The sequence below is a fragment of the Scyliorhinus torazame genome, chromosome 9, assembly GCF_047496885.1.
Source record: "Scyliorhinus torazame isolate Kashiwa2021f chromosome 9, sScyTor2.1, whole genome shotgun sequence".
In the NCBI taxonomy this organism is placed as follows: Eukaryota; Metazoa; Chordata; class Chondrichthyes; order Carcharhiniformes; family Scyliorhinidae; genus Scyliorhinus; species Scyliorhinus torazame.
In genome coordinates this window covers 119,604,019-119,620,608 of record NC_092715.1, presented here as the reverse complement: position 1 = coordinate 119,620,608, position 16,590 = coordinate 119,604,019, and the positions used below count along the sequence as shown (strand labels likewise).

Below are 16,590 nucleotides of genomic sequence, written 5' to 3'. Positions count from 1 at the left end.
TCCCTACTGCGCTGCAGGAACCCCCTCTTTACTCTTGGGGTCTTTCCAGCCCACACAAAGCTCATAATACTCTTGTCCACCTTCTTAAAAAAGGCCTTTGTAATCAGTACAGGGAGGCACTGGAACACAAAAAGAAACCTCGAAAGGACCACCATTTTAACCGCCTGCACCCTGCCCGCCAATGACAGGGGCGCCATGTCCCACCTCCTAAAGTTCTCTTCCATCTGCTCTACCAGTCGTGCCAAGTTAAGCTTATGCAAGGTTCCCCAGTTCCTGGCCACCTGGATCCCTAAATACCGAAAATCCCTTGTTACCCTCCTCAATGGTAAATCGTCTATTCCCCTGCCCTGTTCCCCGGGGTGCATCACAAACAGTTCACTCTTCCCCATATTCAAATTATATCCTGAAAATTCTCCAAACTCCCTGAGTGTCTGCATTATCTCAGGCATCCCCTCCACTGGGTCCGCGACATACAACAACAAATCATCCGCGTATAAAGACACCCGATGCTCTTCTCCTCCTCTAAGTACCCCCCTCCACTTCCTAGAGCCCCTCAGCGCTATGGTCAGTGGCTCAATTGCCAATGCAAACAGTAGCGGGGACAGGGGACATCCCTGTCTTGTACCCCTATATAGTCGGAAGTGGTCAGATCGTTGCCTATTTGTAATCACACTTGCCACCGGGGCCCTGTACAGGAGCTGAACCCATCTAATGAACCCCTCTCCAAATCCAAATCTCCTCAGTACTTCCCACAGGTAGTCCCACTCCACTCTATCAAATGCTTTCTCTGCATCCATCGCCACCACTATCTCCGCCTCCCCCTCCGGTGGGGGCATCATCATCACCCCCAGCAGCCTCCGTATATTAGCATTCAATTGCCTCCCTTTAACAAACCCCGTTTGATCATCATGCACCACCCCAGGGACACAGTCCTCTATCCTCGTTGCCATCACCTTGGCCAAAAGCTTGGCATCTACGTTCAAGAGGGAAATAGGCCTGTTTGACCCGCACTGCAGCGGGTCTTTGTCTCTTTTCAGGATCAGTGATATCGTCGCCTCCGACATCGTCGGGGGTAGTGTTCCCCTTTCCCTAGCCTCATTAAAGGTTCTCGTCAGAAGTGGGGCCAGCAGGTCCACGTATTTCCTATAAAACTCCACCGGGAACCCATCCGGTCCCGGCGCCTTCCCTGCCTGCATGTTCCCAATTCCTTTTACCACCTCCTCCACCTCAATCTGCGCTCCCAGTCCTGTCATCTCCTGTTCCTCAACCTTCGGGAACTCCAGCTGGTCTAGGAAACGCATCATTCCCCCTTTCCCTTCCGGGGGTTGAGCCTTATATAGCCTCTCGTAAAATACCTTAAACACCCCGTTCACCCTCTCCGCTCCCCGTTCCATCTTTCCCTCCTCGTCTAACCCCTCCGATCTCTCTCGCCGCCCCCCTCTTCCTAAGTTGTTGGGCCAGCAGCTGGCTCGCCTTCTCTCCATATTCATACTGCACTCCCTGTGCCTTCCTCCATTGTGCCTCCGCCTTACCCGTGGTCAACAAGTCAAAGTCCATGTGCAATCTCCGTCTTTCCCTGTATAGCCCTTCGTCTGGAGTCTCCCCATATTGCCTATCCACCCTCAAAATCTCCCTCAACAATCTCTCCCTTTCTTTCCCTCTTGTTTCCCCTTATGGGCCCTTATGGAGATCAGCTCCCCTCTAACGACCGCCTTCAGCGCCTCCCAGACCACTCCCACCTGGACCTCTCCGTCATCATTAAACTCTAGGTACCTTTCAATACATCCCCTCACCCTTACACATACCCCCGCGTCCGCCAACATCCCATATCTAATCTCCAGAGTTGGCGCTGTTCCTTTTCCTCTCCTACTTCCAGATCTACCCAATGTGGGGCATGATCTGAAATGGCTATAGCCGAATACTCAGCTCCTGCCACCTTCGGGATCAGCGCCCTTCCCAGGACAAAGAAGTCTATCCGGGAGTACACTTTGTGGACATGGGAGAAGGAAAACTCTTTACTCCTTGGCCTAGTAAATCTCCAGGGATCCACTCCTCCCATCTGCTCCATAAAGCCCTTAAGCACCTTGGCCGCTGCCGGCCTCCTCCCGGTCCTAGATCTGGACCGGTCCAGCCCTGAGCCAGCACCGTGTTGAAGTCCCCCCCCATTACCAACTTTCCCATCTCCAGGTCCGGGATGCGCCCCAACATACGCTTCATAAAGTTCATGTCATCCCAGTTCGGGGCATATACATTCACCAGCACCACCGCCTCACCTTGCAATCTGCCACTCACCATCACGTATCTACCCCTACTGTCCGCCACTATGGTCTTCGCCTCAAACAATACCCGTTTCCCCACCAATATTGCCACCCCTCTATTTTTCGCATCCAAGCCCGAGTGGAATACTTGTCCCACCCATCCTTTTCTTAATGTGACCTGATCTGCCAGTTTCAGGTGCGTCTCCTGAAGCATGACCACGTCTGCCTTTAGCTTCTTTAGGTGCGCAAGTACCCTTGCCCTCTTAATCGGCCCATTCAACCCTCTCACGTTCCACGTGATCAACCGGGTTGGGGGGCTCTTTACCCCCCCCCCCCTCATCGACTAGCCATCCCCTTTTTTAGACCAGCTCCTCACCCGGTTCCCACGCACCCGCTTATCCCGACGGCGCCCTCCCGTCCCGACCATCCCATCCCGTAACAGCTCCCCCTTCCCCTTAGCAGCAGCAACCCAGTCTCCCCCCCCCCCCCCCCCCCCCCCCCACTAGATCCCTCTCTAGCTTAGTTGCTCCCCCCATATTGCTTCCGGAAGTCAGCAAACTCTGGCTGACCTCGGCTTCCCCCGTTTATCCTTGGCCCCCATTATGTGAGGCCCCCTCCTTCCTGCGCCCCCTTTTCCCGCCACAATTTCCATAGCGCGGGAACAAAGCCCGCGCTTCCCTCTCGGCCCCGCCCCTGATGGCGCAGCTCCCTCTCTCCTTCCCCCTCCCCTTCCCCACCGGCGCCCACATTTCTTCGTGTCTCCCCCCCCCCCTTCGAGGGGAAAGAAAATTTTCCCCCATCTGATTCACAGTCCCTTACCACCACCTCACTACTTCATTTCAAACACTCTTTCTCCAATCTAGTCCAACTTCTCCTCTTCAATAAATGTCCACGCCTCTTCTGCCGTCTCAAAGTAGTGGTGTTTACCCTGGTATGTAACCCACAGTCTTGCCGGCTGAAACATTCCGAACTTCACTTTCCGCTTGTGGAGCACCGCCTTGGCCCGATTGAAACTTGCCCTCCTTCTCGCCACCTCCGCACTCCAATCCTGATACACGCGGATCACCGCGTTCTCCCACCTGCTGCTCAGTGTCTTTTTCGCCCATCTCAGGACCATCTCCCTGTCCTTGTAGCGGTGGAACCTCACCACTATTGCTCGAGGTATTTCTCCTGCCTTTGGTCTTCTCACGAGGACTCGATATGCTCCCTCCACTTCCAGGGGGCCCGTCGGGGCCTCAGCTCCCATTAAGGTATGAAGCATCGTGCTCACATACGCCCCAACGACGGCTCCCTCTGCCTCTTCGGGAAGACCCAAGATTCTTAAGTTCTTCCTCCTCGAGCTATTTTCCAGGGCTTCCAGTCTCTCCATACACCTCTTATGCAGTGCCTCGTGCGTCTCCGTCTTCACCACCAAGCCCTGTATCTCGTCCTCATTTTCGGCAGCTTTCACTCCACGGAGCTCCATCTCTTGGGTCTTCTGCGCCTCCTTTAACCCCTCAATCGCCTGCAGCATCGGCGCCAGCACCTCCTTCTTGAGCTCCTCCACACATCGCCGGAGGAACTCCTGCTGTTCCAGGCCCCATACCAACTGTCCTCCCTCCACCGCCATCTTGCTTCTCACTTCCCTTCTTTGCCGCTGCTCCAGAGGATCCTCCGCAATCTGGCCACTATTATCTCTTCTGTCTATTCACATCCGGGGGGACTCCCTTCTATGTCGCCTCACAATGGGTTTAGCCTTCGAAAATTGCCGTTGGGGCTCCCGATAAGAGCCAAAAGTCCGTTAAAATGGGAGGTGCTGAAACGTGCGACTTTGCTGGTCATCGCCGCACCCGGAAATCGAATATATCTTTCTGCATTGTTTCTCTGAGGTGCTTCTCTGAGGTGTGAAATTTTTGCTGCGAGATTAGGAATAAATTTTCCAGCAAAATTGATCATTCTTAACATTCTAAGTATACCTTTTTTATCATTGGGCCGTGACATAATTAAGATTGCCTTTATTTTTTCTTGATCAGGTTGTATACCTTTTGCAGAAAGTTTTTCTCTCAAGAACGTGATATTGTCAACACCAAATTGACATTTGGCTTTATTCAACTTTAAGCCATTCTTTTTAATGCTCTTCAGCACTTTTGAGAAACTTTCTGTCATGTTCTTCTCGTGTTGCTCCCCAGACAATGTCATCAACATCCGTAAACTCGGACTCCTGGAATGCCTTCAACGATGTGCTCCATTGCCCGATGGAAAATCTCTGATGCAGAAATTACACTAAATGGCATCCTTAAGAAACAATATCCGATTGCTTTTCGGCCTTTTGGCTAAGATCAAGTGGAATATCTGCTTGGCCTTTTGGCTCAAATCTGGTAAGTCTCTCTTGTAGGGACCATGAATTGGATTCAATTTGAATTTGAATTGGTTTTTGGCGCAGGCAAGGAACTAGATTAGGGGTTCGCCCCTGTCCACACTCTGAGCCCTGGCTTTGTAACTCAAAAAAAGTACTTAAAATAAAAGAAACAATATCCGCCGAATGGTGTGTGGAAAGTACACAGCTTTGTGCTTTCTTTGTCTAACTTGAGCTGCCATAAAAGTATAAAGCATCTAGCTTACTGAAACATGTTGCTCCTGACATCTCACATGTGATTTCTACTCTCTTCGGTATTGGATAATGTTCTCTTTTAATGTTGAGGTTCAGATCTTTGGGGTCCATACAGATTTGTTGGTCGTTATATCTCTTCTTGATGCAGACCATAGAGTTTACCCAATCCGTAGGTTCTTCTAGGTGTTTGATTACGCCTGAAGCTGTCGTCCTTTCTAGCTCTTCCTTCAATCTGTCTTTCAACGGAGCTGGTACATGTCTTGGCGCATGTATTACTGGTTGCACGTTCTCTTTTACTGAATATATGTGAAAGGTAAAGTGGCAAAGCCTTGAAATATCCCAGGAGATTCCTTTAATATGGAATCTACTGGTGCATGTTGTCTGGTTACAGTAAAGTCTGCACTGTAAACTCGCTTAACTTGCTCAAGTGCTTCACGCTCTTCCATTCCTAGTGGAGACCCACATTCCGACTCCACAATGGAAAATTTTACTGTGTGAACTTTGTTCTTCAGTTACGTAGAACATACAGTGCAGAAAAAGGCCATTCGGCCCATCGAGTCTGCACCAACCCACTTAAGCCCTCACTTCCACCCTATCCCCGTAACCCAATAACCCCATCTAACCTTTTTTGGTCACTAAGGGCAATTTATCATGGCCAATCCACCTAACCTGCATGTCTTTGGACTGTGGGAGGAAACTGTAGCACCCGGAGGAAACCCACACAGATACGGGGAGAACGTGCAGACGCCGCATAGACAGTGACCCAGCAGGGAATCGAACCTGGGACCCTGGCGCTGTGAAGCCACAGTGCTAATCACTTGTGCTAAACATCGTCATTTTGCATATCTGGACTATCCTTGTCCTCACCAGAAGGAACGTCATCGTAAAACGCTTTTTTACTGGGAAAGCATTGCTTAGCAAAATGATCTTTGCTTTTACATTCGGAGCATATCTTTCCAAACGCTGGACACTGTTGTGGCAAATGTCGCTTGGCGCATAGCTTACATGAAGTTCTTTCTATCCGCCTCGTTATCGAAAACAAACTTATTAGATATGTATATCGCTTGTGGACCTGCTATGGTGAGCAACAACGCTATGCGCCTCTCATCAGGCTATGCCTGCAGACCAAGGGCTGCAACATGAATTGCTGTTTGAATACACGCCAATTCTCATCTACATTACCAGTGACTTAAAGTTGGTGTGGTGCCTTCAGACCTTCCACCCTGGACTTCGAAGTCTATCAGCGCGTTGAGTACTAGTTACCAGTAGCTCACGAGGCTAGTAGAAGATTTTTTCTTTTTTTAAACCTTCTTCATCTTCAGAGTTACCTTCAGTTGTTTGTATCTTCAAAGAAGCTTAGTAGATCTTCAGTCCTGGTACCATGTTACGTTCTGGTGCTTGGCCGGTAGGAATGGTGCACAGGAGAGCGTTGAGTTCTTGACTAGTTAAAAGTATTTTATTATAAAATAAATGTGTGGTAAAGATAACTATAAGAAATATATTACAAACTACTAATACTCAGAAATTATCCTAGAGCTACTGCAAGTATGACTATCCACGAACACAACTAACTCCCAAGTCCTCGAGGTAGAGTCACATGATAGATTCACACTGCCACCTGCTGGTCGGAGGTTGTTTGCATCATTATATACATGATTGCTTATGCATATTATCACACACACCACAGTGGTTCAAGGCGGAAGCTCAAGCGCAATTAGGGATCAGCAATAAATTCTGGCCTTGCAAGTGACAATCAAATCCCACAAATTAATTTTAAAAACTTACTTTAAATGCTCAAGCTATACATTTAAACCAGTTATATCGTTTCTGCTGAATCCCCCATTCCCACTCTAAGATCTTATGGTGGCTCTTGTAACCTGTAAACTAATAAGCAGAGGTTAAGAGTTCAAGGTATTGGTAACCTTGCTATGATTATTTCTATTGGAGTGATTATATTTATTATTAAATATATATCTATTTTATCATAATTTACAGAAATAAAAGTAAAATTGGCCAATTTCAAAATGTATATCATCTAACGCATTTACAAAATGTGATTAGAAAGCAGGGAGTCAAGTAGACCAGTCAGTTTCTGAACGCTAATTCAGCATTACCCCAGATTATAACTAATCTGTACCTTCAGTCCATCAACCTGCGATTGCTCCTCATGCATATGTTATGCTACAAAAATCTATTGATTTCAGTCTTAAAAGCTTCAAATGTCTTAACTCCACAGTACTTCCAAATTTTAGCTCTAATTTTATGCTTCCTCGTTCTTGATTGCCCTACTAAAGGAAATAGTTTCTCTGTATCAATTCTATCAAACATTTTTAACACCTCAATCGCATAATCCCTCAATCTAGGGTATATAAACCAAGTTAATCCAACCTTTCCTCATAATTTAACACTCTTAAGACCTGGCTTCATTCTGGTGAATCTGTGCTGGACCCACGACAAGGCAAATATATCCTTTCCAAAAGTGAACACAGTACTCCAGATGAGGTTGATTAAGGCTCTATACAGATGAAGCATAACTTCCTCCCCTTTGTATTCCACCCTCCTCGATGTAAAGGCCAATGTTTTATTAGACCTTTATTACATTTTCTATCCGTCTTACTAGCTTTCAATTATTTGTGTACTTGAACAAGTTGTTTTTGCTCCTTTACAGCTCATGGTTTTCACCACATAATTTTTAAAATAAAAAATGTATTTTATTACAAATATGTATCAAAACAGGTTCCAACAAATAAGCACCCCGGGAAACATACTTCCCAGCAATCAACTATACAGTCTGTACAAATGTTTTCCCCTTTTTCACCCCCCCCCCCCTCTACCCCTGCGACGAACAGCTCCTCAAACATGGCCACAACATCCCCCACCCTTTCTCAAACCCCTCTGCAGAGCCCCTTAACTCATACTTTATCTTCTCCAACTGCAGGAAGTCATATAGATCACCCAACCAAGCTGCTACCCCCAGTTGCGATGCCGACCGCCACTCCAGCAAAATTTGTCGCCATGCAATCAGAGAGGCGAAGGCCACCACATCAGCCTTCCTCCTCTCCATGAGCTCCGGCTTCTCTGAAACCCCAAATATCACCAGCAAAGGGTCCGGGTCCACCTCCTCCTCCACTATCCTGGCTAAGACTGCGAACACTCTGGCCCAGAATCTTCCCAATTTTTCGCAACCCCAAAGCATGTGCACGTGATTCGCTGGCCCCCACCCACACCTCTCACATTCATCTGCTACCCCCTGAAAGAACCCACTCAATCTCCCCCGAGTCATATGCACCCTGCGCACCACCTTAACTGTATCAGACTCATCCTTGCACAGGAAGAGGTCCCGTTTACACTATGCAGTGCCTCACTCCACACTCCCCAACTGATCTTCCCTCCGAACTCCCCTTTGCATTTCTCCATGATCTTCACCACCCGCTCGCTTTCCTGCACCCCCAGCCACTTGCATATATCCCCAAATATATATATATGATTTGGAGGAAAATGTAACTGGTCTAATTAGTATGTTTGCGGACGGCACAAAGGTTGGTGAAATTGTGAATGGCGATGAGGACTGTCAGAGGATACAGCAGGATTTAGATCGTTTGGAGACTTGGGCGGAGAGATGGCAGATGGGAGTTTAATCCGGACAAATGTGAGGTAATGTCTTTTGGAAGGTCTAATACAGGTAGGGAATGTACAGTGAATGGTAGAACCCTCAAGAGTATTTACAGTCAGAGAGATCTTGGTGTACAGGTCCACAAGTCGCTGAAAGGGGCAACACAGGTGGAGAAGGTAGTCAAGAAGGCATACGGCATGCTTGCCTTCATTGGCCAGGGCATTGAGTATAAAAATTGGCAAGTCATGTTACAGCTGTATAGAACCTTAGTTAGGCCACACTTGGAGTATAGTGTTCAATGCTGGTCGCCACACTACCAGAAGGATGTGGAGGCTTTAGAGAGGGTGCAGAAGAGATTTACCAGGATGTTGCCTGGTATGTAGGGCATTAGCTATGAGGAGAGGTTGAATAAACTTGGTTCTCACTGGAACGAAGGAGGTTCAGGGGCGACCTAATAGAGGTCACAAAATTATGAGGGGCATAGGCAGAGTAGATAGTCAGGGTAGAGGGGTCAATTACTAGGGGGCATAGGTTTAAGGTGCGAGGGGCAAAGTTTAGAGATGTACGAGGTAAATCTTTTACACAGAGTGTAGTGGGTGCCAGGAACTCGCTGCCGGATGAGGTGGTGGAAGCAGCGACAATAGTGACGTTTAAGGGGCATCTTGACAAATACATGAATGGGATGGGAAGAGAGGGATACGGACCCCGGAAGTGTAGAAGATTTCAATTTAGACGGGCAGCATGGTCGGCACAGGCTTGGAGGGCTGAAGGGCCTGTTCCTGTGCTGTACTTTTCTTTGTTCTTTTTTCAAATCTTCCCTCACCTTCCATATCCGGAAGCAGAAGTCTCTCCAGCAGGGTGTATCCCGGCTACACCCTAATGTCCCTAACCTGTGGACACCTGAACTCGCTCCCCCTCAGCAGCTCTACCTTCTCCCTTAGCTCCTCCAGATTGGCGAACCCTTCCTCCAAATATAGATCCCTAGCCTTGGCCAGCCCCATTTCCCTCATCTCCTGTAGACACTATCCACCCCCCCCCCCCCCCCGCCCCCAAGCTCAAACCCAAGATTCTCGCACAGCGGCGTTAACACCAACATCCCTTCCACCATAAAACGCCTCCTCAAATGATTCCATATCTTCACCGTGGAAGATATCACCACCGGGCTCCCTGAATACCTACACGGAGCCATTGGCAACGCTGCCGTCACCATGGACCTCAAAATGGACCCCTGACAAGATTCCTCTTCAACCACAACCCACTCTACCCCTTCTCCTTCCCACCATCACTACACCTTATCCACATTTGCCGTCCAATAATAATGAAGCAGGTTCGGCAATGCCAACCCCCTGCTGCCTCTGAAACATGGTCCTCCCCATCCTCGGCACCATCCCTGCCCATACAAAGTCCGAAATGATCGTGTCCAATTTCCAAAAATAGGCCTTTGTATAAAGATCGAGAGAGTCTGAAAAATATACAGGAACCTCGGCAGTATACTCATTTTCACCACTTAGACCCTCCCCGCCAATGTCAACTGCAATGTATCCCACCTCCTGAGATCTCCTCTGGCTTCCTCCACCAGCTTAAATTCCACTTATGGAGCCCCGTCCATTCCCTCAGGACCTGAGTCCCCAAATACCTAAACCTATCCCTCGCTACCGAAAATGGCAGCCCCCCTAATTTAGCCCGCTGTCCCAGCTCATTCACCGGGAAAACCTCACTTTTCCCTACGTTCGGTTTGTACCCAGAGAACCCTCCAAAACTCCCCAGCAGACCCATAATCCTTCCCACGCTCTCCAGTGGATCCGAAACTTACAGCAACAGGTCATCGGCATAGAGCGACATCCGATGCTCCTGCTGTCCTCTCATAATCCCCTGACAGTCTGCCGACCCACTGAGAGCCATCGCTAACGGCTCTAATTCCAGTGCAAACAGCAGCGGTGACAGCGGGCACCCCTGCCTCGTACCCCTGTATAAGTCAAAGCTTCGCAAACTCATATTATTCGTCTTCACACTCACACTTGGTGCCGCATACAGCAACCACATCCATGCCACAAATCTGAGCCCAACCCAAACAAGTACTGCCACTCCACCCAATCAAATGCCTTCAATACTTTCACATCAGTGTTCAATAGTGATATGGGCCGAGACGACCCACATTCCACCGGATCCTTCCCCCTTTTCGGAATTAGCATGATTACTGTCTGCACCATCATCTCCAACCGCTCCCCCTTCTCCAGCGTTTCATTAAACGCCCCCAACAAATGTGATGCCACGTCCGTCGCAAATTCCTTACAAAATTCCGTTGGGTACCCATCCAGCCCAGAGGCCTTCCCTGACTTCATACCCCTGAGACTATCCAGAACCTTCCCGGGGCTCCTCCAATGCCTGTGTCTTTGCTTCTTCCACCTGGGGGAACTCCAGCTCATCTAGAAACCACCCCATGGTTCTCCCCGTGTCCGCCTCGTACAGTTCCTGGTAGTACTCCCTAAACACCTCATTTATCTTCCCCGGCTCCAACACCACATCCCTAGCCCCAGTCTGTATCTTCAATATTTCCTTGGATGCGGCTGGTACGCCAACATGCGACTCACCTTCTCGCCATACTCATATTGCACCCCTCTTGCCCTATGCAGTTGCCCTACTGCCCTCCCCATTGTCAACTTGTCAAACCGCCCCTACAACGTTTTCCTCCTCGCCAATCCCTCCACGGTGAGTATCCTCGAATACCCGCTGTCCACCTCCACTTATTTCCCCACGTAAAAATGTCTCCAATTTATCTTTCTTGGGATCAAGGTGGATAACATTACATATATCCACAATGAACTCCATCTGCCATAATTTTGTCCACTAATTAGGATTTGCATAGGCAGCATGGTGGCACAGTGGTTAGCACTGCTGTCTCACAGCACCGAAGACCCAGGTTTGATCATAGCCCCAGGTCACTGTCCGTGTGGAGTTTGCACATTATCCCCATACCTGTGTGGGTCTCACCTCACAACCCAAAAAAGATGTGAAACAGGTGAATTGGCCATTCTAAATTGCCCCTTAATTGGAAAAAAAGAATTGGGTACACTATATATATTTTTTTTAAATGAGGATTTTCATCAAGGATGTTGCTTTGTATTACTGGTGACTGTTAAGTTGTCCAATATAAAATATTACTTTTATATTTCTGAAACCATTTTATTGTTCAATAAAAGTTATTGGAGTAACAGAAATGTAGCTCTGCAACCTCAAGCAGATTAATGCTCCTAAATCAGATCTTTGTTCCAAGATCATTTTTGCTAATTGGATGAACGTGCAGAAAAGAATAAATACTTTAAAAATTGTGCTTCTAGCACTACTGTGTCATCACAGAATATTTCATAACAGGATGACATTTAACATCGACAGAAATAATGTAGAATCTTGTAACACAGGTGGAAGCAAATTCGGCCTATCGTGATGGTTCACTGAAAATGATCCCATTTCCCCACAGTGCCACCTTTTCTTTTCAAGTGCACATCCACTGCACTTTGAAAATTATTACTGAATCAACTTCCACTGCCCTTGGAGACAGTGCATTTCTGATCCTAACAGCTTGCTGTGCAAATAGACTCTCCCTACTAGTTCTTGTGCCAATTATTTTAAACGTATTCTCTGATTACTGACTCACTCACCAGCAGAAACAATTTTTCCTGGTTTACTTGATTGAAAACCTACATAATATAACGACCCCGTGTATATTCTAGACTTCTAGTCATAAAGCCAAGAATCACATATGCTTTGATAGCAACTTGAACTGCCACCCCCCATCCCACTCTGTTCTTGAATTCCCTTTTAAAATTGTAACATTAATTTATATCGTCTCTCATTTCCATCCCAAAATCATCACTGCACAATGCTTTGAGTGATCACCTGCTGTGGCTGCCCACTTCATTATTCAGTCTGCTTCCTCTTGAAGTTTGTTGCTATCCTCCTCACTGTCCACTCGTTTTACATGAATTGTCTCATCTACAAATTTTGAAATTGCATCCCTAATTCCAAGACTATCAAAAAGAGCAATGATTTTAGCACCAGTTTGCTCGAAAACAATTACACACTACCATTTTTACTCGATTGTATATCCATGCTGCCCCGATCCCTTTAAACCCAAGGGCTTCAATTTTACAGCCAAGTTCATTATGGGTACATGAATCATGTATAGAATGGTAAATATCTAGAGGAAACGATAGACAAAGTAGCTTTCTGTTGGTGTCCCACCTTGCACCCGCAACGTTTACGAGTCCATCAAAATTCTGCTGCCCCTAGCCTAACTCGCACAAAGTGCCATTCACCCATCACCCGTGTTTTACGATCGTTGCCAGCTCAAGCAATGTTTTGTTTTTAAAATTCTCATTTACCTCCAGAGATACAGCCCTCCTCCACTTCTGGTTTTTATTGTTTCACCATTGGAAGGTATGCCTCCAGCTGCCATGGTCCAAAGCTCTAGAATTTGCCTCCTCACTCTTTGTCCTTCCACCCCTCTTTTCTCCTTTAAGATTCTCCATAAAACGTACCTGATTGACTCAGCTTTTGGTCAGTTTTTCCAAATATTTCAAGTTACTTGCTTTCATAACTTTATGGAATAATGTTCCAGTGAAGTGCCTTGGAACATTTTGCTATGTCATGTACTATATGTAAATTAAGTTGACATTGCCATTGTTCAGGTACAATTCTTTTGACTAGGTAACAATTGCTTTAGCTGTCCACTAACAACCACATTCAAGTTCTACGGACCTTTGCTCTCCTCTACCAAAACAGCTCATTACGTTTTGATGCTGCAAAGTATAGATACCATCAAGTTAATTTTATCAACTACCAGCCACCTCCTTAAAACCATCTTCTTTGTCATACCTTGTTGTCAAAATAGAGACAATCTGTTCAGCTTCCACATAGTTATAATCTCATCATTCCTATCAAAGACATAAAGCATCCCCATATCTCCCATCTCTCTTTTCTATTGTATTTTTTTGGGCAGAATGTTATATTTCCCTCAAGGTGGGTTCTTAGGTTGGTTGGGAGAAGGGGGGGGGGGAGCGAGAGTGGAAAATTGAATGGACGGGATTCCGCCATGGCAGGTAGGGTAGGAAACAGAACAAAAAGTGGGCAGGAAGGGAAGGTCTGGTATATCCCCCATGATCACCTCCCTCCTGACACACCAGAACATCCCCTATGCTCCTACCCGCAGGATGTACCTTTCCAACAATCGTAGGACTTAGCTCCAGAATGAGTGCTGCGATGCAGCTTCTAGCTACTGCAATGCTGTGTCTAGCTGGGTTGGAGAGCTGTTGGCTGTTTCACGCCGAATTTCAAGATGTCGAGTGCCAATTGCGCGCCATCCTTAAAATTTTACACTATATTTTAGACCTACTGTTATATCTTCCACAACATTCCCACTGAACTCCTGATCACTAACTTTCCCTTCCTGACCCAATTTCGAAAGGTCTACCTCTATTCTGCAGTAAACCTTAGTTCAATAGAATTCTAAATTAATTAGGTTTTAGAAGCTATTTATTTCGCTTAGGAAGTTATTTCAAAATTGAATTTTATTCCTAGGAGTGGTGTCATTAAGTAGATTTTAGGTACATATAAATTTGGATAGATTTTGGGAACACTGTACTTAAACAGAGAGGTGCTATGTGCTGCACACTGATCCACAGTTACTAACCTACTTATCAAAGCAACAATAGAAGTTTTCTTTAATTTTGCTTGGCTGCTGCTAATAGAACAGTTCCTGCTCAAATCCTAAAACAATAAATGACCCATCAATTTAAGAGAGATGCTTCGGGATAGATCAGCGATACTGTTCTGCAGGAAAACATACACACAGTCATCATTGTGATTTGACTTCATTTTAGAGAACAAAGGAACCCACCTACAGATCTGGATAGATCATAGAATCCCTACAGTGCAGAAGGAGGCCATTCTGCCCATTGTGTCTGCACCGATCCTTTGACAAGAATACCCCACCTAGGTCAGGCCCCCACTGTATCCCCATAACTCAGTAACCCCACCTAACCTTTTGGAACTAAGGGGCAATTTATCCTGGCCAATTCACCCAACCTGTACATCTTTGGACTGTGGGAGGAAACCAGAGAACCCGAAGGAAACCCACGCAGACACGGGAAGAACGTGCAAACTCCACACAGTCACCCGAGGTGGAATTGAACCCAGTTCCCTGGCACTGGAGGCAACAATGCTAACCACTGTGCCACCGTTTGGCTCGGTTATATCAGATCCAGTTAACAAAGTATCAGTTTTCTTCCCTCTTTATATTATTTCCCAGTTGGTATATAAATCTGAATTAATAAAATATAGTGCTCTTATTTCACATTCTTTCAGGGTTTAATTTCATTTTATAATGCAAATGGTTTCCCCTTCTGCATTTCCTTTCTCTTTTTACAAGTTAACGATTCTTCGGCCTACAATATGTAAATGTGAGCAGAAAACGTTTTTCAACAGTCCACGTAAGGTGCTTAAAGTAAAGTAATAATTAAAGAAAGTTAATCTAAACAGTGAGCATGACTGTATATACTAAAATGCTCATCACGCTATCGCCTTTAATCCTTAGTAGTATTTCAGCATCACACTTGACCAATTGAATTAGAACCAGGTTATCAGTATTTCCATTATGGAATATTGTAAAAACATAATTTAAAAACATTTCCCCATAAATTGAATATAACAATATTATGGAAAATATACTTCAATGAAAAAACACTTAAATGTGCAGAGGGCTAAGCCAAATTATCAAGGTCATTTTAAGAGATGAGAGAGAGAGAGAGATGGGAAGGCGGGGGAACACATGTACATATCTGTGTTGCTGCAGTGCATCCTCATGATCCTCTTAATTGGTATAAAATCACAACTCTCCTTACCTGCCCACTCCCTGTAGTACCCATGCTAGCTTCTGTTGTTTCCTGACAATCACTCGGTCGTTCTGCATCATGTGACACTGTTTGTTCATGTTTAGTTTGCGTTGGCTTCTGTTTAAAGAATAACCTTAGCATTACATTTAAAACAGAAAAGTGAGAGAATTTTTTAAACCTTCCTTATTTCCATGCTGCATCTCTGCAATGGAACTATGATTGCTGCTTTACTCCGGAGCCTCTGCGCTAAGAGGTCGGCAGCAAGCACCACCTCAGTAACATGACTTGATGAAAGTTCTGCACGTCCACTGAGATCGAGCAGTGTATCACAATACGCAGACACAAAGGAGGCGCTCCGAAAGCTACAGTCTTTTTCTGACTGTGCTGTTAAAATGACAGGATGTAAAAGGTCTTCTGTGGGATGAGAATGCCCAAGCAGTTCTGAGAGCCTTTGGTCACATGACAAGCATCCTGAAAACGTATCACCAATAAGACTTTACCCATTGAATAGCTCACTGAATATAAAATACAAAATAGCCTCAGGACAGACAGAAGCATTCTTCCTATTTAGTGCACTCATTTTGTACAGTTTACCGTTAAAAATAAGTGTTCTTATGATTTTCTTTCGAAGAAGCTGTCTATTAGGAGGGATACTTATATTTAACATATCAAAAGTGCTATAAATTAAAATGAAAAACATATTCAATATCTCAATGAAAATCATGCACTACTGATTGTGGTAGTTATGGTTTAGTGGTAACAGTCTCACCTGATTCATATGTATCACTTCAGAGACTTGAGTACATAGCCTTAGGTTTACATTCCAGTGGATTACCAAGAGATTAACATGTCTGGGGAACTGTTTATCGAATGTGACATTAAACTCTGGCCCGAACGCCCTGTCACGTAGATGTCAAAGATGACAACAGTGCCCACAACTCAAATGTACTTCACTGGTTGCAACAGGTGCTATATAAATGCAACTTTTATTCTATAGAGTCTGAAATAATTTTGAATATTTAATAGATGATTACCCTTAGTTAACATGCTTTTAAACATCACGTAGGTTCATCTGGTTATACTTGTAACTTGTCCATATCAAAGTCACAACTCGAACAATGACTATTCTTACCTGCTGTGGCTGAACTATGTTCTCAATTTTAGTCTTATTTTGAACCAGCATCGTTGCAGAAAATTTATCGGCAAGATTCTTTAGCCTGGGGGTGCTGAATTATAATA

General features: G+C 45.7%; 1 protein-coding gene across 12 annotated transcripts in view; it reads right to left on the bottom strand.

Moving 5' to 3' along the window:
• Positions 1–16,590, bottom strand: part of srp19 (signal recognition particle 19) — a 418,259-nt gene that overhangs the window by 150,233 nt on the left and 251,436 nt on the right. For all 12 annotated transcript variants that reach the window (XM_072516441.1, XM_072516445.1, XM_072516450.1 and 9 more), the window contains one exon: positions 15,361–15,468. In XM_072516441.1, the coding sequence (XP_072372542.1) occupies positions 15,361–15,468 (108 nt within the window). The remainder of the gene's footprint in view (positions 1–15,360; positions 15,469–16,590) is intronic.